Genomic DNA, 27634 nt, shown 5'->3' with positions numbered 1-27634 from the left:
AGGTCAAAAAGGAAAAATAACTGGAAACCATACAATTCCATTAAGTTAGCCTGAAGAAAAAAATCCGCTAACTAAATTTGTACTTACCAGAAGGACACAATACATAATAGATGACGATTGTGTGTGGAGGGGGGAGAGAGGAGATATACAACCTGTACCTAGTACCTTGGAAAAATGCAATGGAAATCTGGAATGTTGAGAGGCAAGTACATGACCAAGACTCATTCCACAATACTGCATTGGTCCAAGTGTTGCTTTTTAATATCTAATAGTAAAAAAATACAATGCCTTTTCCACCCCACCCCCAGGTATTTACACAATCAGCTAGGATTACACTTAAGGAATCGGTATAGGGAGTGCATTTCCATCCAGTCCATTTGAGAGCATTTTCCAACTGAAAGCCTCCAGTATTGCTTAGGATTTTTCATCGGAGCAACCCCAAGTAGGTGCATGTCCCAGATGCTGTCCATGGCAAAGGGCCAAAGCTCCTACATGGTCTCTTGGGAGCTCAAAAGTCAAAGAAGCATCAGCACTTCGCACAGGTACAGGACAGAGTAGCCCTAGAAACTTCCTCCAGCAACTGAGTAGTTACCTGTATATATGGCACAGTGTTGTATATAGTACAAAGAAATATTTGCTGAAGAGTGCACAGCATAGATACTTTTGATATTTCTGACTGTAAAGAACACACTGGAAAGTTCACTTTTAAAAAAGCCCAGCATCCCAGGTGTTTTACAAGTGATAACCCTTTTTTAAAATCAAAAGGGACTGAAGTAATAATATGTATTAGAAGTGGCAAAATAGAGCCAGAATATACTCCAGAGCAAAGGTGTTAACTTGAGATCAGCTGGAATGAGTTCTGGGAGAAGTTGAGATGCTGCCAGATCTCCTTCTCGAGTTTCCAGACCAGTAATGCACAGCCAGATGAAGAAATCCTTTTGAGGAAATGTAACAAAGAGTCTGCAGCAAAACATACATAGGATGCTTTGGATGGGAACATTCATTCTGAGTGAAGCAATCCCAATTCTTTCATTGTGGTCTTCACAAATCACGTTGCTGTCAATACAGCATGAAACCCGGCCAATGGAAATGATGAATCCAGAACTAGTCATCTATAGTTGGTAACCAAAAGGCCTGAAAGAAGAAAGTATGATGGTAACGATATGTGTTAACTGCTGATTTGCAACAATGATTAGACTTCAGATAATGGCAAAAACCTACTAGTCACAGCACTTTAGAAATCTGATCTAGGCTCAGTATGTTCATCTAAAAGTCTCTAGACAGAGGTGATCAGACTAAGGAGAATTGCAAAAAGATAACAAACACCCTGTACCCAGTCTTTTAGACCGTCAAGATACATAGTACATTCCAGGTAAGTGCTGAACTTCATTAGCAGTCCAGTTTTATTTATGACTTTGTTGTGGCCCCACCACTTCAGAACAGTATCATGAATGAACCCACCTTAAGCCCAATCTGCCACCATTTCAGCAAGGCAGAGAAAAGCCTGATGAAGTAGGACAGCTCAACTTGGTACAAGATGGCACCATTAATCAATACAGTCCAGGCTCTTGGACCACATCAATTCAAATTAACAGGACAAAAGATTTAACTCTCCAGTTTAAATTGACTTAAATTGTACAAAGTCTTTTAAAAAGGGGCATATTAAAAAAGGGATGATTTAAGAATTAGAACATGTCATTTAATTAAATGAGAATTTAACTTCCTGTTCATGTATTCCATGTCTGCTCCAAAACACATTGTTCAGTGTGTTTTGAAATGGGGTTAGTCCACTGCAAGATTAACAGATTTCCGTTTGCCTCTCTGTACTAATGGCAAGGACACAAAGAACATATATGTAAGACAAGCTGTATTTTCCTTGGAAATACCTGGATGTGGGTGTCCAATACTTGCCTGGTCTACTGTAGCCACTCCAACCCACTTATAAATCAGCATTAAAGAAGGGATGCTTAGCCTTCTCTTGCAGAATACTGATCTAAGCCCTCCCCAGCCTAGCTCATAGGAAGTTTGCATGTGCTCTTAGGAAATGTATTCTGGAATTGTGCCAGAAGCGTACATCCAAAAGGCCAAGAAACTCTGAATTGACAATGGGGAAAGTATGAGAATGTAGGTTTGATAGATCCTCCATTCCCTCCGTCCCCTCACACTCCTTTGGCAATAATAGGGAAGTTTTCTTACATTACTGTTTCCATCCTCTATATATTGACAGCATTTCAGAAGTGTGATGTGGGTAATTTGGGGGCCTGTAGGAACTCAACTTCTCCCCTGGAAAGGTATTAAGAGGAAGAAGGTGGTGTTGGCCTCCTATCTAAATTTCCCCCTCCTCACACCACACTGCCAGCCCCAGACCTGAATGTTATAGAGCAAGAGCACTATTGAGTCAGACGTCAAATCCCTTCCCGGCACTGTTAACAGAGTGCTACAGATCAGCTGTTTGGGGTATGGCAATACCAGCAGTAGGCAACCTGGCGTGCTGCAGAGGTTTTGGGCTACAACTTCCATCAACCCCAGCCAATAATCAGGGATTATGAAAGCTGTAGTCCAAAACTTCTGAAGGACACTGGGTTGCCTGCCGCTGGCTACACTGTCAGCCTCCAATCTAAGCAATAATGCAGGAAGAAGCAGTTAGATTTCTGTAATGGCCCCTATGTGGGGCTGCCCTTGAAGATGTTCTGTTACCCCCTTTATTTCATTTATCCCATCCCTTCCTCTTTATAATATACCCTTCTCCTTATAACGTTTCCCCTTCAAAGCATCAGTTTACCTTTCCTGGAGAAAGCAGGAGCAGCAGTAGTGAATTCAGGCTGCCTAGCTTATAGGTACAAGGTGACACTCTCTCAGATGCTACTCTAAGGCTTTATGGTTCCTGCCATAGAAGCCCTGTTTTTCCAAAGTGCCAACGGACGGAAAGAAAGTACAAATAAGGAAGTATTCTCTGAGCTCCAGGGAGCATAAAAATACATATAATGAATGGGGGAATATTTTTATTAATGATAGCAACAGATGCGGGGTGGGGTGGGGAGAAGGAAAGTATTTTCCTCATTTTGAGTTGCAAAATCGTGTCTGGTAAGCTTGTTCATTAAAAAAAAATGAAAACAGGCAGTTGTGGGGGGCTGCTTCACACCTTCATGGGCTCCTTTTTTTTTTTTTTTTTTTTTTGCACCCCGATTTAGGGCTTTAAAGGCCAAAACTAGCATCTTGAATTGGGCCTGGAAGCTAACAGGCAGCCAATGTAAATGGTACAGAAGAGGAGTAATATGATTCAGACGCCTAGCTGCTCCATTCTGTAACAGTTGCAGTTTCCGAATCATCTTCAAGGGCAGCCCCACATAGGGGCCATTACTGAAATCTAACTGCTTCTTCCTGCATTATTGCTTAGATTGGAGGCTGACAGTGTAATATTATTCACTGCTTTGGGAACCAGTGCGCCCTGAATTCCTGAATCAGTAAAAGACAGCATGACTTGGCAATGCCCATCAAGAAAAACCACCACGAACGAGAAATGAGACAATGGTGGTGGTGGTGTGTGCATGCCCAATGTTTCTTCCCTGTTGAAGGCAAGGGGAAGAAATATTTAAACGTTCTCCTGGGCCAGGTCCCAAAAGACCCTAAAGTTCAAAAACTTTGTCTGCAGTAGCTGTTTTCCATACTTGTCACTGGCTCATTGACAGCACAACTATATGCCTTGCCTGCTCTTTTCAGGCTGTTTTTCCCAATTAGATATTTATTTATTTATTTATTGCATTTTTATACCGCCCAATAGCTGAAGCTCTCAATCAACAGGCGGCTCCTCTCTCTCATCCCCTCAGAGCAGAATGGTTCTTCAGCAGCCCTACAGTGGAAAGGAAGGCAGCACCTCAAATGGGACCATCAGCTGCTGGATGAGGCAGTTCATCAGGCTCTTCCTGCCCTCTCTTACCTTGCCTACCCTCAGGGAAGATGGTCCTTTTGCAGCCTTCTTTCCATCATGAAAGAGCTTTTAACCATTTCTAAGGGAGGGCTTTGCATATGTGCAACCCTCATTAGGACGGAGGGGTATTTATTAATTCTGTTTTTCTCTCTCTTTTAATCAGCGCCTTATTTTTCTGCATACCTAAGGCCTTGGCTGGGCATGGCCTTCAACTTTACTCTTAGAAGTGGTGCTATTATATAATCTATCATGCCATGTTACTAGCTGTCTGAACTCAAAAGGTAGGGCTTTTTTATTGCTTCTTTAGAAAAAGAAAAATACCCTTTAGCTCAATCTGAAAGTGGCCTAAATGAAGTCTTAAGGAATTGTGAATGGGCTTTAATGTGGTTTTATTCAAAATAATTCATAGGCTAATTTTCCAACTGTAATACATGCAGATAGTAGCTTATACCAGGATTTTTAAAAAGGTATTATAATTTTAAATATATTTAAAGTAAATTTTTACAATCTTAATTTAAGAAAAAAGCTCACATATATTTAAACAGGGAAGGGAAAACAGAAGTCAAAACACAGTCTTGTAACACTAGAAGCTGGGGTCAACCAGGACTCTTCCTACATTCTTTTATGCCTGCAGACAGAGAGGGTCACAGCTAATTAGTCTGCATTTTGTCCATTTGGAAAGTAATAGGAGCAACTTCGGGGAGTTAAAAAGAACTGTTCATTTTCACTGCCCAAAGAATGATTATTATTATTCAAAACTGATGACAACCTCCTAATCTCTTTTCAACAAAAGAATAGCCAATCAACGAAGGAACCAATTTGCTTAGAATTCTGCAAAAGCATACGGTCTCCTTACCATATTAGAGCACGCACTGGCAAAGGTCATAAACTTGGGGTTGAATTGTAAACAGGTAATGGGACCTGTGTGTTTCCCATCCAGCACTGCTACCTTCATTCCAGTCTCCCCATTCCAGACGTGGATTTTCCCATCCTCTGATCCTGCAAGTTGGATTATGCAATATCAATATCAACAACCAGCAGAAGACCTATTCATCAAGCAACCCAGGTAAACCACAATCATGGGACACCAAACAGATCACCACACAAAATCAACCAGGTACTCCAGAGAAGGGCAGAAATCTTTTCAAGGCCAGAGGTTTTATCGAAGTGACTTCGAAAGTGATTTACAAAACTGGTGCCCCACAGTTATACACAGAGGAAAACTGGCTTTCTTACCAATCATTATAAACTGGGAATCTGGGGTGAATGAAGCCTCCAGTGTGACAGCTTTACTGTTGTTATATCCCTGGGGGGGAAAGAGTAAAATTGGTGGCTATAATGAAGCAAGAACAGAAAGGTCAAACCAAGCCATAAGTAAAGAGATAGGGATCCCCCTAGAGCACGGGTAAGCAATGCTCTAGAGTTTTGGGCTACAACTGCCATCAGCCCCAGCCAAAAGATTACTTGGAATTATAATCCAAAACATCTGGAAGGACAAGGTTGCTCGCTGCTGACCTAGAGCACATGTGGGCATCTTGCAGCCTGCTGTGTAGCAAAGACATGATGATGCCCTGCTACTAGCAGCACGGGAGCAACAAGCTTGTTTGCATCAGAAGTGCTAGAGGCAGCGGTTAAAGACACCCCTGCTGGGGTGAAGAGGGGGCTGGCTTTCTCCACCCTAGTAGGGAGAGCCTTTGAAAGCCAGAGGCTGGCTGTCACCAGCATGATTTCTGCTTTTAAAAGGATCTCAGGCAGGATCTACACTACTGTCTTATAACCATTTATAATGGTATTGAGAACAGTTGGGGCCCATGACACATTCCATACACCATTTCCAAACTGTTTTCAAAGTGTGATATCCTGCTTGGTGTAGATCTGGCCTCAGTGTGCAGGGAGGAGAGGGTTTAAACCTCCCCATTCCAGCATGATGTGTGTGTATGGGGTGGGGAGAGACATTGTTTGTGTATATCTGGGGGTGGGGGAAAAGGTCCATGCCTGAGCCTGAATGCATTTGAGAGTGAGGAGAAGGCTGTGCATGTGAGCCCCTGACCCACTGCCTATCACCACAGGGTCTTCAGTGGCAAAAAGATTACCCACTGCAGCCCGAGAGGATGGTCCACAAGAAATCTTTGGTCAAAGGGGGAGGTATGTAAAAAGCAATTAGACAAACATTGAATATATTTAAAGTGCACGTGAAATGAAATTACATTTAATTAAACAAACTGATGTGCTGTCAATCTAGCCCTATCGGATCCAGAGACCTATTGGGTTCAACAAATCCTAGTATCAGCCATGACGGGCAATTACAGCTTGGCTCTATGTAAGCTTCATCATACAGAGAAGCTGCATATTTGGGACCTTGTCTGATAAAGGCATGAGGAAGGCATCATTTGGCAGCAGATGAAGCCAGAACAAGGTGGGGAAAAACACTTAGATGGCATTTTAGAGGGACACCCATTTTTTTCTTGCGGAAAACTGGGTAAACAAAGAGGGTGGAAAAATCCTCATCAATATAAAAACCCAAGGAGAAAGTACCACTGGACAAATTTATATTGGTGGATCCTGGTAGCTATAAACTGCTGTGAGTTTTAGAATGAATTATGCAATATGAAATAGGGCTGCATGCTCTGGTTGCTTTATTATTTTCCTTATCTGCTGGGTATTGTGTTTCAATAAACTTAATTTATTTGCGTTACAATACTGATTCAGTGGCCCCTCTTACTGTTTCAGCCTTACCCACTGAGGTGCATTTCCAAACCCAAATTTTCACCTAATTCTAAGAGGTTAGCAGAATTAGAATCTGGTCAACTGAATACCTTCAACATTTTCATAACATAATAGAGAGAATAAATGTAGACAATTGAGAAAGCTTCCTCTAAAACAGTACTAGCCGATCTGGGTCACACATCTCACCCTAACCCTGAGGGAAGCCCAAAGTAAAGGGCTCCCAGGAAAGTAAGGAAAGCAGTCCTCACCGTAAATGTATGAAGAACGGCTCCTTTAAAGGCATCAATGAGTCGGATGAACCCTCCATTGGTTGATATAAGAACAAGTTTACCATCATTGCTGAACTTCAACCCAGTCCACTCACAGGTTCGGTCATACTGCATCTTAAAGGTAGCAAATGGACCCTTCAAGAAAGGAAGCCAAATGAGGACATGTAGCAGAACCATAACCAGTCATTCTGCTTATGGAAGTCAGCATGAATCTGCACAAAATACGTTTTGAATTATGTTTTCCCAAGAAAACTAAGGTTATCTAAGCCAGCAGTGAGCATGAGGTACACTGTAGTCCACTGGTGAACCAGTTAGTGCCTACTGGTTGCTGGGATTCTTGCAAAGAATACTGGTCTAGTTGGACCTCATCTGATCCAGCAAAGCACTTTTCATTTTAAGCAAGAGAGCACACTCTGGATCACCTACCAAAAATGAGTTATGCCTTAACTTGTAGGAGAGACCCAGAGTGTGACTTTTTGCTTTACAAATTTAAATACACAATCAGTGAACCACAGAGATTCTATTCCTAATACAGTTGTCATGTTTAGAATTCTCTTTCGGGAATCTAAGTAATGCAAGAACCACCTGAGCATTACATACCTTGTCGAAAGAACGAAGATCATAAAGTTTAACCATTTCGGAATTAACTCCAGCTGCAAAAATCAAGCCCTCTGGATCAAATGAGCACACAGGCTTCCCTTGAGGATGCATCAAACCCTAGAATATGGAAAGAAGTGTAAAGGAATTATTCCATTGTTTTCAGAAAACAAAGTGCTATTATTATTATTATTATTATTATTATTATTATTATTATTATTATTCCCAATACTGAGTGTCACTATGTACTTTCATAATTCAACATCCTTAGCTAGGCATGAGACATGTATAGGGTCTTTTTGTGTATTTCTACTACCATACTGGAATCAAGGACTACATTTATAATTTATTCCACATTTGAAGCCATCCCCTAGCATAGCTCACATGGACTATCTGAAATTTTACCTGGCAATTTGGAGACCGAAGATCCCAAAGTCTGATGGTCTTATCAAGTGACCCAGAAATAAAGGTATCATCCACTGGAGACATAGATAGAGCAACAACTCTGAAACAAAGAAATAATTTGCACCATATTTCATCTTTCATTCTTGCAAGTTTAAGAAAACATGAAACATTTAGACAAGAGATAAAGACAAAATCTTCTGTAGCTTAGCTTAGTTAACCATTGCTTTGTTTTGTACTTTCTGTTTCCCTGCCACAAAGTTCATGACTGCTCTGCTCCACTTCTTACCTCTTGTTGTGTCCTGGGAAGTATCTGATGTATTTATTGTCATGCAGTGAGAGGTATCTGATTGTATCTGCAAGAAAACATGCACAAGGCAAATATTATACAGCAACTCTACAATGCCTGGTTGTAGTAATAGCTTGCTTATTTCAATAAGATAAACATAACCACAAATCTGAGATAGGTAGGAAGCATCTTCTTTTAGCTGAAAGTGCTCTGCCCCAGGCAAGGCAGTGGCCTGTACAGTTATCTCCTGTACCGGGTGGTATCATAGACCCTCAAACTGTACAAACTACTACCTCAGCCTGGAACCAGGCAGTGTATGGTACGTGGAATCAGGTTTGAAACGTGAAGAATTCTTCATAAAGGATTACATCTGCAGAGTTGGCTCAAGCAAAAATTCAGAAGAACCTAAACATTCATTCATACACACACACATACCAATTGTGATGGGCCTCCTTGAGGAAAAAGAAAAATAACTCACCTGACTAACTCTGAAATTCTCTCTTTCTGAATGATGCCAAATATCTCAACATCTCATTTCAGGTTATGACTGCTGAATTTGGCCAAAAAAAACCCACCTTACTAGCTGTTTACTACACAGAGCCAAAGCATAAATAGGTATGAAATGAATTATTTGTACAGTTTAAATTAACAGGACTTAAAAGGATAAATGTAGAAGAGCAAGCTAGAAAACCAATTGACTAATTAAATGTCTTAGCCAAGCATAGTTTAGTCAAATACTTAAATTGGACTTCTGCTACTTGGTGCCCTCCAGATGTGTTGGATTGCAACCCCCATCATGCCCAGCCAGAACAGCCAAGAGACATGTAGTTATATTAGAATCTCATGGATCAGAAAGTTAAGATTCTTCACCAGAACTAGTTCAGCTGCGCAAAAATATGAACAACACAGAATAGAAGGGGCGAGTCACGGATAGGGATGAGAAGGCTACCACTGATGAGAAAATGGGGGAAAGGTGTCAAGAGTTGATGACGGATGCATTGAAGGTGGAAATTTCAGAGTCTATGGAGCAAGCAGAACAGAAGGCAGGACAATGTTTTGGAGAACTGGATGTTGCTGAAGGATTAGGAGAAAATGTGTGGGAAGGAGACAGAGCGAGGAATAAAAAAGGAAACTAGACACAAACTTTCAAAATTTTGCAACACATTTCTGTTGCAAAACAAGCTCAGATATACAAAAGTTTGCAGAGGATGTCACCAACAGAAACCACTCTGTTGGGGATTATTTATATAAAACAGATTATTACAACATCATTTGTCATGATGGCTCTAGACATTCTGTTAAAATTTCACTATAACATTTTGAGAGAAAGAGAAACTAATACAGTTATACTAAGCACACTTATTTCGAGACCTCAAGGGATATGCTCCTAAGTACACATTTTGAGAATTGGGGAAAAGATTGATGAATAAAATGTAGGAAAAACTAAGCCAGTGGCAAAGTTAAGAGACAATATCATGCCCTTCGATATCAAATCACTGGTGCATGCTTGCATTTCACCCTGATTTATTGTTGAGTCAAAAACTCTTCAGAGAACTTCTTTGAAAGCAATGCTTTAGAAATTAGACCCTAAGAGCAGGAAAACAGTCATTTACCATCTAAAGATTGGGGACAATAAATATATCACTTACCATCTATTTTATTGGAACTGTACACCACAGTGTTGGCAGCATGTGTGTACCTGATGAGATCCACTCCATATTTTTTACTGTATAGTGTTCTCTTTGGTCTGCCAAGAAGAAATGTAAGAACAATTAGACTTGTTTCAACACTTAAGAACTCTGCTCAACCATATCAAAATCTTTTAAAAAAAGGAATCACACACTATAACTGAAAGAATCCAGTTGACTTTATAGGAATGTTGTTTTTCTCTACTTCCATTACTAGAAAAATAAACTGTGGGTAATATAGAAGTCCAGGGGTAGGCAAACTTTTGGCCGCACAGGCACATTTCTCATTTTTTGGAAGTCCTGAGGACGCATTCATCTTGCAGTCATTTGGGCCAGGGGAATTACTCTTCCAGATTCTCTCTTTTTTGCCCCCACTTAGATTCTTTGTTTTACTACCCTCTTTTATTGTCCCCCCTCCTTTGCTTGCATTCTCTCCTTTCATGTTCCCCTTCCTCCTCTTCCCCCTGCCCCACACGAACAGACCTTCTCAGCCTTCTCACTGCTCATGCAGCGCTTTCCCCTGCTGTTGCAGCCTCACTCATCTCCTTTTCCTCCCCCTGCACAAATAGACTTTCCAGCTGTTGGTGCGACCATTAAATTAAAACACCACTAAATTTAAAAAGAGAGAGAAGAAACAGCCCCCAATAAACAATAAGAAAATCCAGAATAATTGAGTTTTCTCAGAAGATACATGGAACTGCAGGTAAAGATGGAAAGCCTCCCCCCACCCCACTTTTGCTCCCAAAGACTTCTATGTTTTTTTCTGAGAAATTGGAAAAATGGATTGTGAAAGATACTTCTAGAATCATGAATAAAAGGTGTTAAAACAAGGTGTTCATATATTACTACCCAGCCTTTACTCCCCTGACATGATTTCTAAAAAGTACATAATAGGCAGACTTGAAGATAAACTAAGGCAGCTAAAATATAGTTCAGTTTTCTGGATTAAGATACATTTAAACTCTTACCTTTCAATAAAGAAGTATACTTTCTTTCGGCTCCTTTGTGCTACTCTGTAGTGTCGTGGATCTCAAGGCCAGGATGAGTTCAGCCCTTTGCAGCTCTAAAACCCCACCTCTTGCTCTTCTCCACAGCCTTTTGAGCAAGCAAGGCAATAAGGTGCTTGTTTCTAATCTCTACAGGAGCAAATGGATGCTGCTGCCAGTGTCCTCCACTCCCAGTCCCTTGAGGCCTAGTTAGGAAGGCAGGAACAGACCCACCAACTTCTAATTTGGATCTGAACAAGAAGCCCACAAGCAAAGAGATGAAGCACTAAATTCTTCTTCCTTGCCTTGTGAAAATGGTCATGCCCCCCTGGAGGCAAAAATGCACCTTGCTCTTGCATTTGAGAGTTGCACTTCTACCACTTGTCCTCAGTGTGCAGGCACTGTAGTGATCGGATACTGTACAAAGCTTTACAGAAGTCTGCCTATTATGTACTCAGCCTGGCCTTGAGATCCATGACACCACAGAGTAGCACAAAGGAGCTGAAAGAAAGTATACTTTATTGAAAGGTAAGAGTTTAAATGCATCTTAATCCAGAAAACTGAACTATATTTTAGCTGCCTTAGTTTATCTTTATATCCCTAAGTAAACTATAACAATCCCTACTGATGTGATGGATTGTGACAAAATCACTCCTCAGCATTAGCAGTAAGGTGAAACCTGTAGGGCAGGAAAGAGGTAACTTAGAATTTACATGTGAATACTAAACTACCGCATGTACAAATTTAGTAGATTAGTATTCACATGAAAACGCTAAATTATTTCCTTCAGCAAAATGGTGAGACCAATTTCTAGCATATGGAAGCATTTCCATACTGCAAGTCATTCTAACGGGAAATGAGATTTGCAAATTGTGTTAAGTTAAGTATGTATTTCCAAAGGCTGCTAGGATGACCAAACACAACCTTGTATGCATGAACTGTCCTGTAGACAATTAAAAAGTCCTTCATGACTGAGGACCATGATAAAGAAAGTAGCTCTCAATCTTGCTGCTGCTTTTGTATCATCAACATCTTCAAATAACCAAATACTGCAAACAACTGTATAAAAGACTGCCCATTTGTAGACAAGATGATATCTGTAGTTCAGGAAAAAATTGTAATATATTGTCATTAACTGAAAATGCATAATGGCAGGAAATGTTTAAATTACTAAGACATTTGCCTAGCAGATATTCTTTGAGCAAACTTCTTTTAGAATCAGAATATGAAGAGGCAATAGAATCTCTGCAAGGAAAAATCAGCGAAGCACTGTAACTAGCAGTAGTTACAGATGGATGGACAAATGTGCAGGCAGAAGGTATCATAAACATTTTGATAACACAACCAGTTTTTTCCAGAAGCATTGAAACAAGAGAGAACAGACATCCTGCAGAGTATCCCAGCTGTAAAATATGTCCTACAGAAGATTGGAAATGGTATAGTATTTGCTTTGTTGACTGGCAATGCAAGAAACATGCAAGCAGCATGGTTCATAATGGATAAATAAACCTCCTAGAGAGTTTTTGTTATGGGGCAGTATAGAAATCATCATTAGCATCATCCAATATTACTGCAATAGAATGTGCATCCCAGAGGCTAAACTCACTTCTAAATGACATTATGAAGCTGGACATACTCCAAAGGATCTACAGAAGAAAAAAAATATGAAACTTGGAAAAGCTACTCATACTGTAGCTGAAGTATAAAGTGCAGCTGCAAGACTCCCTAAAGATTCTAAAGCCAGATTTTTCAGCACTCACTGTATCTGAATCAGACAGTGCTCTATTGACAGACATTTCTTACCAAATGCCAAGATAAAATCAACAGAGTTTGAGAATTTAAGTGCATCTCTGCTTACAAGTACAGAAGAATGTAAAGTGAGAGACTTTATTAAGAAATAGAAAGAATTTTGTTGCCAGCCAGTACATGCTTCTGCAAATGTCTTAAATCCATATTTCAAAGGCAAACATGTAAGTGATGATAGGACTGCTCCTACATTTGATTGGATTACAAAATGAGCAACAAATTAGGATGAAATTGGAAAAGTACTTTCAAATCATGCAGAATAGACAACACCTTCAGGTATTTGGCCTAGGAATGTAGCCTGCGATTCAGCCAAGTATATCCCTCCCACAACATGGTGGCAAGGCCTTTACATAACACAGCCTCTGACTATTGCTTCAGATTCCTTCATCTTCAGCAGCATGTGAAAGAAACCAGTCCATGTTTGGAAATATTCATCCCAAATCAAGAAATTAATGGCCATGTCAAAAGGCAGAGAAGCTTGCCTCAATTAGGAAAATCCTTCAGTTTTTAGAAGTCCATAAAGATAATAAAAATGAAGGATCTCAAAATGTAGAAACTGTTGATAGCGATGGCACAAAAAGTGAGACTGATTAATCAAAGCCTCATGTAGCAAAGTTAGTAGTCAGTGGTTCCCCCACTCTTCCCCCCACCCAGCTCTTTTTCTGAAAATGAGTGTTTCCAACAATGTTGTTCTGTAACCGGGAGGGAACGAACTGGTGACAGAACAAATTTCCTGCCCTACCGCCACTGACCCCCAACTCTGCTCCAGAGGAATGCGGGGGCCTCCAGAACAGGTAGATCTCATAAGAACTAAGAAGAGCTATGCTAGATCAGTCCGAGGGTCCATCTCAGAGCTTTCCAAACTTTTCATGTTGGTGACACACTTTTTAGACATGCATCATTTCGCGACACAGTAATTCAGTTTTACTAGCAAACTGAAGGTTAAACTAACCCCTTATAAGAGATACGGACACATACATAAATTGTAATAACGAAATGTATGGGGACACAATATATCTCATGAAAACCTTTCATTTATATTTTTTAAATTATATGATTTGCAAGATAATAACATACATTTCCAAGACCTTTCACATTGAACCAATTTTGTTGAGCTGCGATCGAGCGGCGGTTGAGACGGTGTTCTATCAAAAAACTGGACCCATGGAATTTCTCGAATGCGTCACTTCAGGTGTAGCCACGTCACCAGAAGTGACGCAGAATCAGCTGTTTCGACCCGATTATGCTTACTGCGCATGCGCAGTACCTGTATGATCCCTCGACCGTGGTGTGCATACACGGATACGACGGAAGGGGAATATACTAGTGCACCATACTAATCGGCACCTTTGCTGTGTAAAAATGCATGCAAGTTGGTATTGCTTTTTTCACATAGACTCAGAGGTTTCTTGTTACGTTTGTGTGACACACCTACACACTGCAGCTGACACACTAACGTATCGTGACACACAGTTTGGAAAGCTCTGGTCCATCTAGTCCAGCACTCTGTTCACACAGTGGCCAACCAGCTGTTGACAAGTAGGACAAGGGTGCATCAGCATCCTCCCGCCCATGTTCCCCAGCAACCGGTGCACACAGGCTTACTGCCTTGGATACTGGAGGTAGCACATAACCATCAGGGCTAGTAGCCCTTGATAGCCTTCTCCTCCAGGAATTTATCCAACCCTCTTTTAAAGGCACCCAGATTGGGGGCCATCACTACATCTTGTGGTAGTTATTCCATAACTTAACTATGCAGTGTGTGAAGAAGAATTTCCTTTTATTTTCCTGAATCTCCCACCAATCAGCTTCATGGGATGACCCCGGGTTCTAGTATTATGGGAGATGAAGAAAAATGTCTCCCTCCACACCATCCATAATTTTGTACACCTCTATGTCTCCCCTTAGCCTTTTTTCCAAGCTAAACAATCCCAGCTGTCGTAACCTTCCCTCATAGGGGAGATGCTCCAGCCCTTTAAACATTTTAGTTGCCCTTTTTTGCACTTTTTCCAGCTCTATACGGTAATATAGGTATGGTGACCAGAACTGTGCACAGTATTCTAAGGTTGGTTGCACCATAGATTTGTATAAAGGCAGTATGATACTGGCTGTTTTATTCTCAATTCCTTTACTTATAATGCCTAACATGGAATTTGCCTTCTTTACAGCTGCTGCACACTGGATTGACATTTTCACTGAGCTGTCCACCACAACCGCAAGATGTCGTTCTTCTTTGGTCACCGCCAGCTCAGATCCCATCAGATTATACTTGTCCCAATGTGCATCACCTTACACTTGCTTAAATTGAACCGCATCTGTCATTTGGAAGCCCACTCTCCCAGCTTGGAGAGTTCCCTTTGGAGCTCTTCACAATCTCTTTGTGTTTTAACAACCTTAAATAATTTGGTGTCATCGGTAAACTTGGCCACTTCATGGCTTACTCCTAATTCCATATAATTTAAGAACGAGTTGAAAAGAATTGGTATGAATACCGATCCCTCTGGGCCCCCACTATTTACTTCCATTCATCAAGAGAATTTACCATTTATTCCTACTCTTTCTGTTCTTTAACGAAAGCTTTACAAAAGTCTTTGGTGAGGGACTTTATCAAACACCTTTTGGAAGTCCAAGTAAACAATGTCCACCAGATCACCCCTGTCTACATGTTTATTAACACTGTAAAAGATCTCTAAAAGATTAATGAGACAGGACTTGCCATTATGGAAGCCATATTGATTCTTCTGCCCTTCTATATGCTTACTAATTTTGTCTTTAATAATGTTTTCAACCAATTTACCTGGAATGGATATCAAGCTAACCAGCCTGTAATTTCCCAGATCGCCCCTGGATCCCTTTTAAAAAATTGGTGTTACATTGGCCATCTTCCAGTCCTCTGGTATGGAGACTGAGTTAAGGAACATGTTGTATATTTTTGTTAGAAGGTCCACAATTTCATATTTGAGTTCTTTGAGAACTCTAGGATGGATATCATCCAGGCTTGGTGATTTATTTGATTTCAATTTGTCAATAAGGTTGAGAACTTCATCTTTTGTCACCACTATTTGCCTCAGTTCCTCCGACTCCCTTCCTGAAAACATCAGTTCAGGCATAGACATCTGTCCTGTATCCTCTGCAGTGAACACTGCTGCAAAGAATTCATTCAGCTTCTCTGCAATTTCCCTGTCCTCCTTTAGTACTCTCTTAACTATGTTGTCATCGAACACTCCAACTGCCTCCCTAGCTGGTTTCCTGTTTCTGGTATATTTAAAGAATCCTTTACTGTTGGCCTTGAGATTGTTAGAGATGTGCTCTTCAAAATGCTTTATTGCTTGTATCGCCTTTGTAGAAGCTTGTGCTCCATTTTATTTTCCTCGCTTGGGCAAGACTTCCATTTTCTGAAGGAAGCCCTCTTTTCTACAATAGCTTACTTGACACTGTTAACCATGCTGGTGACCTCTTGGACTTGGTGCTACCTTTCCTAACCTGTGGAATACATTTTAGTTGAGCTTCTATTATTGTGCTTTTGAGTAAGCTCCATGCATTTTGCAAGGATTTAGCCCTCTTGATTCCCCATTTCAACTTTCTTTTCACCAGTTCCCTCTTTTGAAGTCAAATGCAACTGTGTTGGATTTCCTGGGCAGTTTCCCACTTAAGTATATATTGAATCTGATAGCACTGTGGTCACTGTTACCGAATGGTTCAACAATATTTCCATCTCGTATTAGGTCCTGGACAACACCGCTTAGGATTAAGTCCAGGACTGCCTCCCCTCTGATCAGTTCTATGACCAACTATTCTAAGGCACAGTCATTTAGAACATCAAGAAATTTAACCTCCTTGTCATGACTGTAATATGCATTTATCCAGTCAATGTGAGGATAATTGAAGCCACCCATTATTACAACACTTCCTCATTTGGAGGCCTCCCTGATTTCATTTTCCATCTCAAGGTCACCCTGAACATTTTAGTTTGGGGGCCGATAGCACTTCCGAGCACTAAATTAGTTTTCGAGCCCTGTATTGTCACCCACAGCACTTCTGTGGAGGAGTCTGCCCCATTTAGGTGCTCTAATGTACTTGATACAATGCCGACTTTGATATAAAGAGCAACAACACCCTCAGCACACCCTTCCCTGTTCTTCCTGTAGAGTTTAGATCCAGGGATGACCATATCCCACTGGTTCTCTCTATTCTACCAAGTATCTGTAATGCCCACTATGTCTGGGTTCTCCTTTGAAATCAAGCACTCCAATTCTCTCATTTTGGCTTGGAGGCTTCTAGCATTTGCACAGAAACACATATACATGGTGTCCCTTCCCAGATGTCTCAGGCATGTCCCTTTTTCACTGTTGTACTTTAGCTTCTTTAATTGGCTATCATGTTCTATCCTGTACTCATGGCCTATTTGCTCACCTTCTACATTGGGACAATCAAAAACATTTTCATATTAGTCTTCTTCAGATGATTTAACCTGAACTGGATGCTTCCCAGCTCCTGTCAGCTTTCCTCCAGGATTTAGTCTAAAAGCTGCTCTGCCACTTTTTTTTACGTTTAGCGCCAGCAATCTGGTTCCATTTTGGTTTAAGTCCAGCCCATCCCTCTTGTACGGGCATTTTGTCCCAAAATGTTCCCCAGTGCCTAACAAATCTGAACCCCTCCTCTCTGCACCATCATCTCATCCTTTTCAGTTGGCTTGCCTAACTGGCCCTGCGGTGGAACTGGTAGCATTTTAGTGAAAGCCACCTTGGTGGTGCTGGATTTCAACCTCCTGCCTAATAACCTAAATTTGGCTTCCACGACCTCACAACTACATTTCCTAACATTGTTGGTACTAATATGGACCACGACAACTGACTCCAGCCAAGCACTGTCTAACATGCTATCTCTTAGCTTCTCCAGGTCAGGAACCTTGGCTTCAGCAACCTTGGCCTCAAAGGAACAAACTTGTTCCCTGAGAGCCAGGAGCTCATTACACCAAGTACACATCCATGACTTCTGTCCAGATCTGGAGCTGCAGAGGGAGGAGAAGCCAGAGAAGCTCCATTGTGTAAGTGGATGTCTGTTCATGTGAGGGTTGAATCCAACCCTATGGTTGCTTGACACTGTGGAAGAGATTAAGTTCAGAAAGCATAAAATCATTCTTGTTTCATTATAATATTGGCAGTTTCTTCCATTTTCAACTTTTTTGCCTGCTTCTCATAAATTGGTAAAAACGAAGAGGTGCTAGATTTCTTTCAGCAGCTAAAAACTCCATTTGTAATAAAAACATTAAAAGAATTAAAAGTAAAGTCAATTAATAAATGTGTAATTGTTTGAATAAATTGTATTTAAAAAATTAATATAACAAACATGATATTTTATAAGCATATCAAGTTATAAACAATACATTTCATGCACCTAAAGTAATAGTGTGACTTTAGATAAGTAAAATACTGCATATTTTACAATTTCCCAAAAACTTTCATTCCCCCACCCCTGCAAAACAAAACCACGGTACCATTTTTTCCTATATGGCATCAAAATTTCTGGAAATTTTACATCTCTAAGTATGCTTTAGATTTGCTGCAATCTGCGGACAACAAAGATGTCCAAAAGAACACAATACAGTTAGGACCAACCACAGCTGCTATTGGTGCCAATCTGCTGAATACTTTATTTACTCATCACATTTCTGCTGAATATGACCAATTCAAGGTTCTTCTGCAGATCTGATCTGACAATTCTGAGCCTTCCTTTCCATCCCCAAGCAAGGCCACAGCAACTATGCTTTGTTTCCAGAACAAAAATAAAAAGGAGCTAGCAATTTGTTCAGCAGTAGGGCTACCTCTGAAATACGTTCATGGATGATTTGCACATTTAACTTCATACAATTCATATTTTTACTTATGATAATCTTGGATAGCAGACACATCATTAGAATTGGGGGACATGGAACACTGTTTCTATAGTATTCTCACTCTTAATTGTTAATATGGTATTCTCATTCGTGAGACACTTTCCTGCAACGGAAACAGTATCATAAAATGCCTCAACTGCTGCATTTGTAGATTACAATAATGAACTGATCGCTCTTGTATGATTCCTCCTGCAACCGGGAGTGGTTAAACAAACTAGGGACCTTGAGCCCATGGTTTGTTTATCATGACATGCGAACGAAGAACTCTAGCTTGTCCCTCCCTAGACAAGCACACCACAAAAAACAAGCCATGGACAGAAGGTCTGTGGTTTGTTTAGCCACTCCTGCTTGCAGCGGAAGCAATCAGGCATAAGAATATAAGAAGAGCCATGCTGGATCAGGGCCAAGAGTGCAGAATGCTCTCTCTCTCACACACACACACACAAACACACACACACAGTAAGTCAGTGACATGGGAATACAGCCAATATCTTAGCCTTCAATCTAATTTATCACTGTAGCAAGACATTGTCTCACATTGCCCAAGCGATGTGGTAAATGCAGAGGTAGTTGCCAGTCACATCACACTTAAGTGGCACAAGAACCCAGCACTGCTTTTGCCCGTCTCCAGACACAGTCCACCCTTCTCCTTCCCTAAATTCTCCAGCACATGGTTTAGAGGAAGCCACAAAAATGTTTGACTACTGAGTCAAGCCAGTATCTGTGAATTATTAGCCAAGAAGTTTACAAGCAAACGTTGTGCTCTCTTTAACAAGCTGCAAGCAGAAGTTCATTTTGAACTTAACTACTGCCGTAACTACTCAAGGAAACTTCCAGTATGTTTTTATTATCATAGTAACTATATGGCAGGATGGCCAAGAAATTATGAACTTTGTGGCTGAGCAGGCATTTGAACTTAAGCCCCATCATTCTAGGCACAAATGGGCCTGATCAGACAACACACTAAGCCATGGTTAGGCCACTAACTCTTTAAATCATTAGCGAATGTGTTTAAACCATGGTTATGTAGCCACCATGGTTAGGAATGATTCTGACAACATACTTGTTCATGGTTCACACAACATGTTAAGCCAGAATGTTTAGCTTAACCACTGTGGCTTAGCATGTCATTTGAACAGGGTCTAAACCTCACACCAATAAGCTGGTTTGGATTCCAAGCTAAAACATGGTTTAATGTTATGGGTAATGTATTCTGGCAATTCTTTGCTTCATACTCCCACTCCAGGTGCATGCCAGAAGAAGGGGAGATCAGAAACATACATTTTCAATTCTAAACTAGCAATACTTCCTCATTACAACAATTCCAGCTAGTTTAAAGTTTAAATAAGGCAAAGTCTCCTGAGTTTGGATTAACAGAAAACAGCTCGTTTAGCAAAAGGGACTGGGGAGAGTGCATCAGTCCACAGCTTGCTTTGTTTCAAAAGTAAACTATGGTTTACTGTTGCATCCAAACCAACACAGTATCTCATACTAGACTATTCTGGTAGGTTATAGTATTTGAGCAATAAACACTATAAATGTATGTCTTCTTTCCAAACATTTTTGTAATATATTGCAACGGGCTAAGTGAAATGATGCGCTGTGTCACTTCTGCTACACCTAGAAAGCAAATAATACTTTCTCTGGTCCATCATGCTCCCAACAAACTCTGTCATCTGTTGGGAGCATGATACTTGGCCAAAATAATCCATGGTCTGCAGAGTGGGTTATTTTGGTTGCCTTCAGAGTTGCTTGACAGGACTGATCAAAACTACTGCTGCCGCTCTCGTCCAGCTGGCCGATTTCTGTTTCCATAATTTGCCTTGCAATTATTGCACTCACAGCCCGACCTCACCCTAACACCCTGCAGTGCACTCAGCAACCTCCCCCAGTGTCAAACACTGTCTTGGTCGGGTGATGGCAGCTGTGCAAGGCTGATATTTTGCCTTGTGTGCATCTGTGCCAGATGCTGTATATAAAGTTTTGTCCCACTCCTGAAAACTTTCAAGGGTTTATTTGCATCACCCCCTTTTTGGTGCACCCAGGTTTTTCGCTCCTTTGTGTGTAATCATGCAAGGTTTTGATGGTGCATTGGGTGCCTTCTGACTTTGGGAGACTGTGCATGAAGTTTGCTCGTGATCCTAAAAACTTCCACGGGTTTATCTGCACCATCCCCTTTTAGTGCACCCAGAGCTCTCGCTCCTTTGTGTGGTCCACAACCTGTATACTTCTAGAGCTTCACAGCCATCCCTGCTTCTTGTCGAGGTGATGGTGGAAGCGCTGAATTAATCTCTCCCCTCTCATTGGGATATAGTGGAAGGTTAAAACAGACTGCTGTGATGTTGTCAATGGGTGAAACAGCACCACCGCTGGAGTGGGAAGACTGCAGTACAGGGGGCAGGGATAACTGAGATTATGACAGTAGCTTAATAAACTATGCACATAGAATCATAGAATAGTAGAGTTAGAAGGGGCCTACAAGGCCATCGAGTCCAACCCCCTGTTCAATGCAGGAATCCACCCTAAAGCATCCCTGACAGCTGCTTGCCCAGCTGCCTCTTGAATGCCTCTAGTGTGGGAGAGCCCACAACCTCCCTAGGTAACTGATTCCACTGTCATACTGCTCTAACAGTCAGGAAGTTATTGTGTGGGCAATAACAGTAGCATATTTTCAAAATATGCTTCTGTGAGTAGCTTATTAAGCCATTGTGGCTTAAAGTGATGTCCAAACGCAGCCTGCATGTGGTTTGCGAGAATCAATAGAGGAACAAACTAACAAAAGAGCTTGCAAGCTATGATCCAGTAACAGGTGGCAAAAAACAACCCCAAATAATTGCCAGTGAGAGGATAAGGAATTCTTATAGGCTTGACACTCACTTCTTTGAAAAAAGTGATGTTATGAACAGCCTACAATGTAAATGGTATGTAACTTTCAGCCATGATGCATTCAAGTATGTATCACTTAATTTAAGAAGGTATTTTGTAGCAAAAGTAAGTATTCATTCTTAACAATAGTTCACTAACCTCATGGATTAAGAAGGAAGATTATTTTCAAACTCTCTATGATATTTGCAGAATGAGAACAAGGTGTCCTGGTGATCCCTATACAATAGCATACCTACTCATAGGTTGGGAATGTTTTTGACAGCATTATATCTTCTCAGCTTCAGAATGGACAACTGATGGTATTAATGAATGAAAACAATTATATAATATGTAGATTCAAATACAGAGAAGCTTCTGTATGAACTCACTTGAAAAATAAAGTTGTTAATATGGGGACTATGACCACAAAAGAGAAGTAAAAAATACCTATCATTAAATAGAGCTTGAACATTGATGCTGTTAAGAATTAATCTGAACAACGTTACTGGGGCTCGTGATCAATTCCAATAAGTATTTAGTACTTATTCTTTTTTAAGTACTGGCAATTTAGTTTCTCATGATTTTTTAGGTATTTCAAAACTAATATGAAACCAAGGTAAAGTGATACAGCACCTGGACATTCAAGAAGAGTTAAGTGTACCAGACTCTTAGCAGGCAAGCTAAAGGAAAATCTGTAACAGGTGTGATGCTGAAAACATCACATTCAGTAGGATTTGGTTATCATTCATATTATCTCATTGTTCTTGGCTTCACACTTAAAGGAAATGATTCAGAGAAAAATGGTTTCTAGATTAACCTTAAGAAGACATTAAGAACAAAAAGAATCTGAACTAAAACAAAAGCCTTTACATTACACTCCATTCCATTCAAATCCACTAAACAGCCACAAATTCCACATACAAAAATACTTAGAATCACTAAATCTTCAAGATGCAGGGCAAGACAAATACAGAGCAGTATTTGACATAATCATAGCTATAATTTCAGCTTCATTTGTTTGCTAGTGGCTAACTAGTAGTAATAATTGACAGACTGGTTAGATTCAATTCATGTTCCTCTGCTGACCCAAACCAATTCCATGCAGGCTACCATTTTTGGTCACTGCAAAACTTATCTCCCTCAGCCTCAATTTACACACATCCCCGCACACCTATACTCTAAAGGTCCCCAATAATATATTGTTATGCCCACACCACTTTTGCAAGTGGTTAAAGATTCCAGGTATGCAATGTTTCCCTGGGTTTGGTTTCCTTTAGAACAAGAACACCTGGGGGCTTACTGACATTGTGTAATATCTGATTTATCTACAAATATACAGAACTTAGTTGGACCCATAGCTTTAACACAGCCCCCACCTCAGATCTCAAGGGAGACAGACAGTACCCAAAATACTGTTACAGAGTCCTAAAACCTAGCTCCACTGCAGTTTGGTGCATCTTGGTACCAACAACCCACCCTTGCTTGGTTTGAGCTTCACGATAAACCACAGCACCTACCAACCGCGTTTTGAATATTCAAAATGGCTATCAGTACACCGCTAAATTAATAAATAAATTATTTATTAATAATAAATAAGCCATGGTGGGTTGCAGCATGTGCCAACAGCCATTTTGAATATTCAAGCTGTGAAAGGTGATTGCCATGGTTTAACATCTGAACCAAGTGAGGGTGGATTGCTGGTGCCCCAGTATAAACCATGGTAGGCTGTGGTGATCGTGCAAACTGGGCAATCATCTCTGTCTAGTTATGGTCTTTCTTGTGTTTCCTTTCACCTAGGTTATAGTTTCCTTAGTATGCCCCTTCCTCTGATTTTTTTTCTGTTCAGAACATCCCCCAAATGATCCTATATCAAGAAACAATTGATTTTGCTCTCATGAAAACATCTCCTTAGCAATACCCTTTTGTTAAAGCTGAGCAGATATTGCCTGATGGTTGTACTTCTAGACATCTGATGGAATATCAATGTCAACTTATTGTAAAGTAGCCTTCCCCAGCCTAAGTGCCCTCCAGATATTTTGAATTAACTCCCATCAGCCCCAGCCCAGGATCAGGAATGCTAGGACCCAAAAATCTGGAGGGTATCAAGTTGAGGAAGTCTGGTGTAAAGAAAAAATCTTGAGAAGTGCAATTATCCAAGAACCTCTAGCATCTAGAAATGAAACTCATTAGCTACTAAATAGTTTTAGCTCTTTAAATGCAAAAATAAGCTTCAGATAAGAACAGCCAACACTGCAGTTTACAACACTTTGTAGAAACATACCAGAATACATTTGTTAGTCTTTTAGATGCCACAAGACTCTTGGTCATTTACAACACACCAACTTTGGAAACTGCTTAAAAGAATGTATGGTCTTGTCTTCCCTCAAGTCAAGAAATAAGTTGTTCTCAACTCCTCACGCCCAAACGCTCCCTTCCTTGAAAGGCAGATGGTTCCTATCCCTGACCCAGTCGCGCCAACCAACACCATCCTTCCCACCGCTGTTTTAAAAAGGTTTCTTTTAATTTAAAGAATTGGTCTTTATCCCACATCAACCACCAGCTCTGCTCCTCGAGTAAGGCCCACTTCCCCGCGGAATGGGGAAGTTTCGCTCGCCCGGGGGCCTCCACTCGCCGACCTTCCCGTCCGCTGCCCGCACTCACTTGCCCTCCTGGCAGTCGTAGAGCACGATGGAGTCGTCGTCACTGCTGGAGATGACGGTCTCGCCGTTGGGGCTGAAGTCGAAGCAGTTGATCTTGTCCGAGTTTTCGCGGAACACCTTGGCCACGCGGAAGCTCCGCAACACGTTGTCCGTCAGCTTCATGCCGCCGCCGCCGCCAGGAGAAAGGGGAGCCGGCGGGGCCTGCGCGCCGGGAAACGTGAGGGGAAGCGGGAAAGGGAGAAGAGACTACCTCACGGGGAGGGAACGGAAACGGCGGGAAGGGAAGGCAGGCCGAGCTGAAGGAAAGCGCCCTTAGGCGGGCTCGTTTTAAGCTGCGGTAAGGAGACGGCGGCAGCGGCTCCTGCTCATTGTGTCCGCCATTTTGCGGCTCCAGGGGGCCGAGAAAAGGAGGGGGGAAGGGAGGAATGCGCGCGCGGAATTGTGGGACATCGGAGGAAATGGGAGGGAGGAAATAGGTGCGGCGGCTCTAGCTGCGCAATGCATGATGGGATAGTAGGGTAAGTTGGAGGCAAGCGAGCCCGCGACGGCGACTGAACAAGCAAGCAACGAGAGGCTTGTGGGATACAGCTTTGGCCTGGCTGTTACGGGGAAGCGCCGGTAGTGCATTGTGGGAGTGGGCATTCTAGGAGCGTTATCGCTCGTGCTCGCTTTCGCCCAATCGCCCTGCTCGTTTTGGCGCTGGTGTTGAGTGAACGCTCGCCTCAGTGGAGGGAGCAACTGACCGGCGAGCGGGAACATTGGTCTCAGTCTGGAGACAGCCAATCCCTGTCGAGTGTACAGCTCTGTCCCGCCCTTTTCCCGCCTCTGGGATTTCGAATGCCTTCAGGTGTCATCAAGTCTCGCGGCATTTTAAAAGAGACTGAAAAAACGCCGGGGGTGGGGGTGGGGGACGGGCCCGCGAGGGAAGAGAGAAAGTGAGGGAATGTTTTATGAGTTCTGGTAGAATTCTGGCTGCATCCCTTGTGCATACCGAACTCGGTGGCGGTATTTTCCTCGCGCTTAAATTACGTATAGCAGGACTGGGCAAGCTTGAGAGATCTACTTGGTTCCCCCCACCCCAAGATCCACCGGCAAAGCCAGGTGCAACAGACGTATACATCGCATGAAAGAACCGTGAGCCTCTGAGCCTAGATACGTGAGCTCACAGTCCTTTCAGACAAATGTCCATTTTTGTTGTTTCTGCTGTTAAACTGGGAGTAAAAAATCTTTTGCTGATCTACTGCAAATTACCCAGAGATCCTGATTTACCTTCTGTGAAGTCATGACGGCTATATGCTATCTCCAATATCAGAGGCAGTATGCTGGGGAACACAAGTAGGCGGGTACTGTAGCTTTTATGTTCTGCTTGCGGGTGTCCCACAGGCATCTGGTTGGCCACCATGAAGAAAATGCTGGATTAGATGAGCCCCTGGTCTAATCTTTGGTCTTATCACCTCAACAGCAAAACTTTCTTATAAGGAGAGAATTGGAAAAATCTATCACATGTAACTATTTGAGGTTAGGTTCATTAATCAATTTAGTGTTAAATACTTTTGTCTGTCAATGCAGACAGGATTTTCTTCACTTTTCTATAATTGCTTATTTTCATCATGGATTTTGTCTTACGGAGAAGTTTTTGCACAGTATTTAAATCGGGTGCAAAAGGTGCAGCCCACCAAGCCATTTCCGGTGGCTCACGTGGCTCCTTTGCATCTGCTACTGTGGCAATACTTCCTACCCCTTAACTCCAATCACTCATCAGAGATTGGAGATGAGCAATCAGGGAATCCCTTCCTTTATTTCCAATCTCTGATAAGAGATTGGAGAGAAGCAGCAACTGTGATGGGGGTTCTGCGTCGGGGAGGAGGCTGCAGGTTTCTCTTCTCCCCCCCCCCCCCCCAGCGATCCTGAAGCAGCCTGGATTTCAGTTCAGAAGCTGCAGCTTGTACAAAATAATAATAAATCTGTTTCTTACCTGCCTCTCCATCCTGATGTGGTGTCCAGATTGATAATAGGGACAAGGAGGTCCAAACACATAATACCAATTCTGACCTGCTTTCCCTAGTTGACTATGTTACCAAGTCCAATTCAAGGTGCTGGTTTTGACCTGTCAGGACCACAATACCTAATGGAGTGCCTCTCCCAGCATGAACTGACCGTACACTTCGCTCAGCATCCAAGGCCCTCCTTCAGGTGCCTCCTCCAAGGGATGCTCAGAGTGACAACAAGAAATAAATGAATAAATAATGGCAGCAGTCAGGCAGTGATCAGCAATCCAACGTTCAAATTAAGTGATTCCATGTGCAGAGTGACTTTGGAGGCTCAGACAATGATGTATCCAAACGGAGAGCTTCAGGCAATGCAGACAAGATGTTCCTAGCAAAGGCTCTTCACCTATGCATGAACTTAAAAGGGGAGGCGTGATGGTAAGATGCCTCTTCCAGACCATTTGACAGGCAAAGTCTTTTGGCCTTTCAGCAAGGTCCCTGCCCAAACAGGGCATCACTGCTCAGCTCTCTAGGATGATGCTTCAATTTGGGTGATCCTTCTGCAACCTCCACCCATCCTCTGTCAGGTTTTGATGGCAAGCTACTAGTCTTCTTGCTTGTCAAGGTCGACTTTGCAGATGGGCCAGGGGTGTAGAGCGACTCTCCCCTGTTCTTCTCTGAGAACACTGACAGAGATAAGCTTGCACAGATTCTGACATTCCACAGGGCAAATAGGCCCAAACACCTGCAGGCTACTTCTAGTTAAATCTTAGCTACAAACTACAAGGCCCACTTCAGTGCTGAAACTATTCCCTGATAGTGGTCACCATCACAATACTTTGTGGCAGCAAATTCCATCAAGGTGTAATCCTATGCATGTTTAGACAAAAACTGCTGGAAATTATATGGGGTTTTCTATCTAAACATGCACAGGGTTGCATCCTAAGTAAGTTAAACATTGTTTGAAAAAGTACTTTCTTGAATATACTGCTAGTCAGTTTCATTGGGTGACACACACCCCTGCCTTACACTTTAGACCGTTGATATAGGCCTTAGCTAGACCTAAGATTTATCCCGGGATCGTCCCTGCCTGTTCCTGGGATAGCCTGTGTGTCATTTACATGAACAGAGATGACCCCGGGACAATCCTGGGATAAACCTTAGGTCTAGCTAAGGCCATAGACTGAGAATGTCAACAAGCATGACAATGATAGTGTGATCTGGTAGACATTGTTTATGTGGACTCAAAAAGCTTACGATAAAGTCCCTCACCAAAGACTCCTGAGCAAAGCTAGCAGTCATGGAATAAGAAGCAAAGTCCTCTTATGAATTGGTAACTGGTTAAAGAACAGAAAACAGGAATAAATGGATAGTTCTTGCAAAGGAGGGATGTCAATAGTGGGATCTGTGTTGGGACCACAGATATGTTTTGAGATTTGTGCTTCTTACCTTATTTATAAATGATATGGGAGCTAGGGGTGAGACGTGAGGTGGCCATTAACAACCTAGGGTTGTGTGTTCACACATAATCCC

The 27634-nt window shown here is 41.8% G+C and overlaps 1 protein-coding gene across 1 annotated transcript; it reads right to left on the bottom strand.

Moving 5' to 3' along the window:
• Positions 1 to 238: 238 nt before the first annotated feature.
• Positions 239 to 24507, bottom strand: WDR82 (WD repeat domain 82). Its single transcript, XM_063121142.1, has 9 exons — positions 24115 to 24507; positions 9862 to 9959; positions 8213 to 8279; positions 7927 to 8026; positions 7525 to 7641; positions 6904 to 7059; positions 5165 to 5234; positions 4785 to 4927; positions 239 to 1134 (listed from the first exon to the last, which is right to left on the bottom strand). The coding sequence occupies exons 1-9, from the start codon at positions 24273 to 24275 to the stop codon at positions 1105 to 1107; spliced, it is 942 nt and encodes a 313-aa protein (XP_062977212.1). The 5' UTR covers positions 24276 to 24507; the 3' UTR covers positions 239 to 1104.
• Between the last annotated feature and the right edge of the window lie 3127 nt (positions 24508 to 27634).

Source organism: Elgaria multicarinata, chromosome 3, assembly GCF_023053635.1.
Source record: "Elgaria multicarinata webbii isolate HBS135686 ecotype San Diego chromosome 3, rElgMul1.1.pri, whole genome shotgun sequence".
Taxonomy (NCBI): Eukaryota; Metazoa; Chordata; class Lepidosauria; order Squamata; family Anguidae; genus Elgaria; species Elgaria multicarinata.
This window is presented reverse-complemented; position numbering and strand designations above follow the sequence as displayed.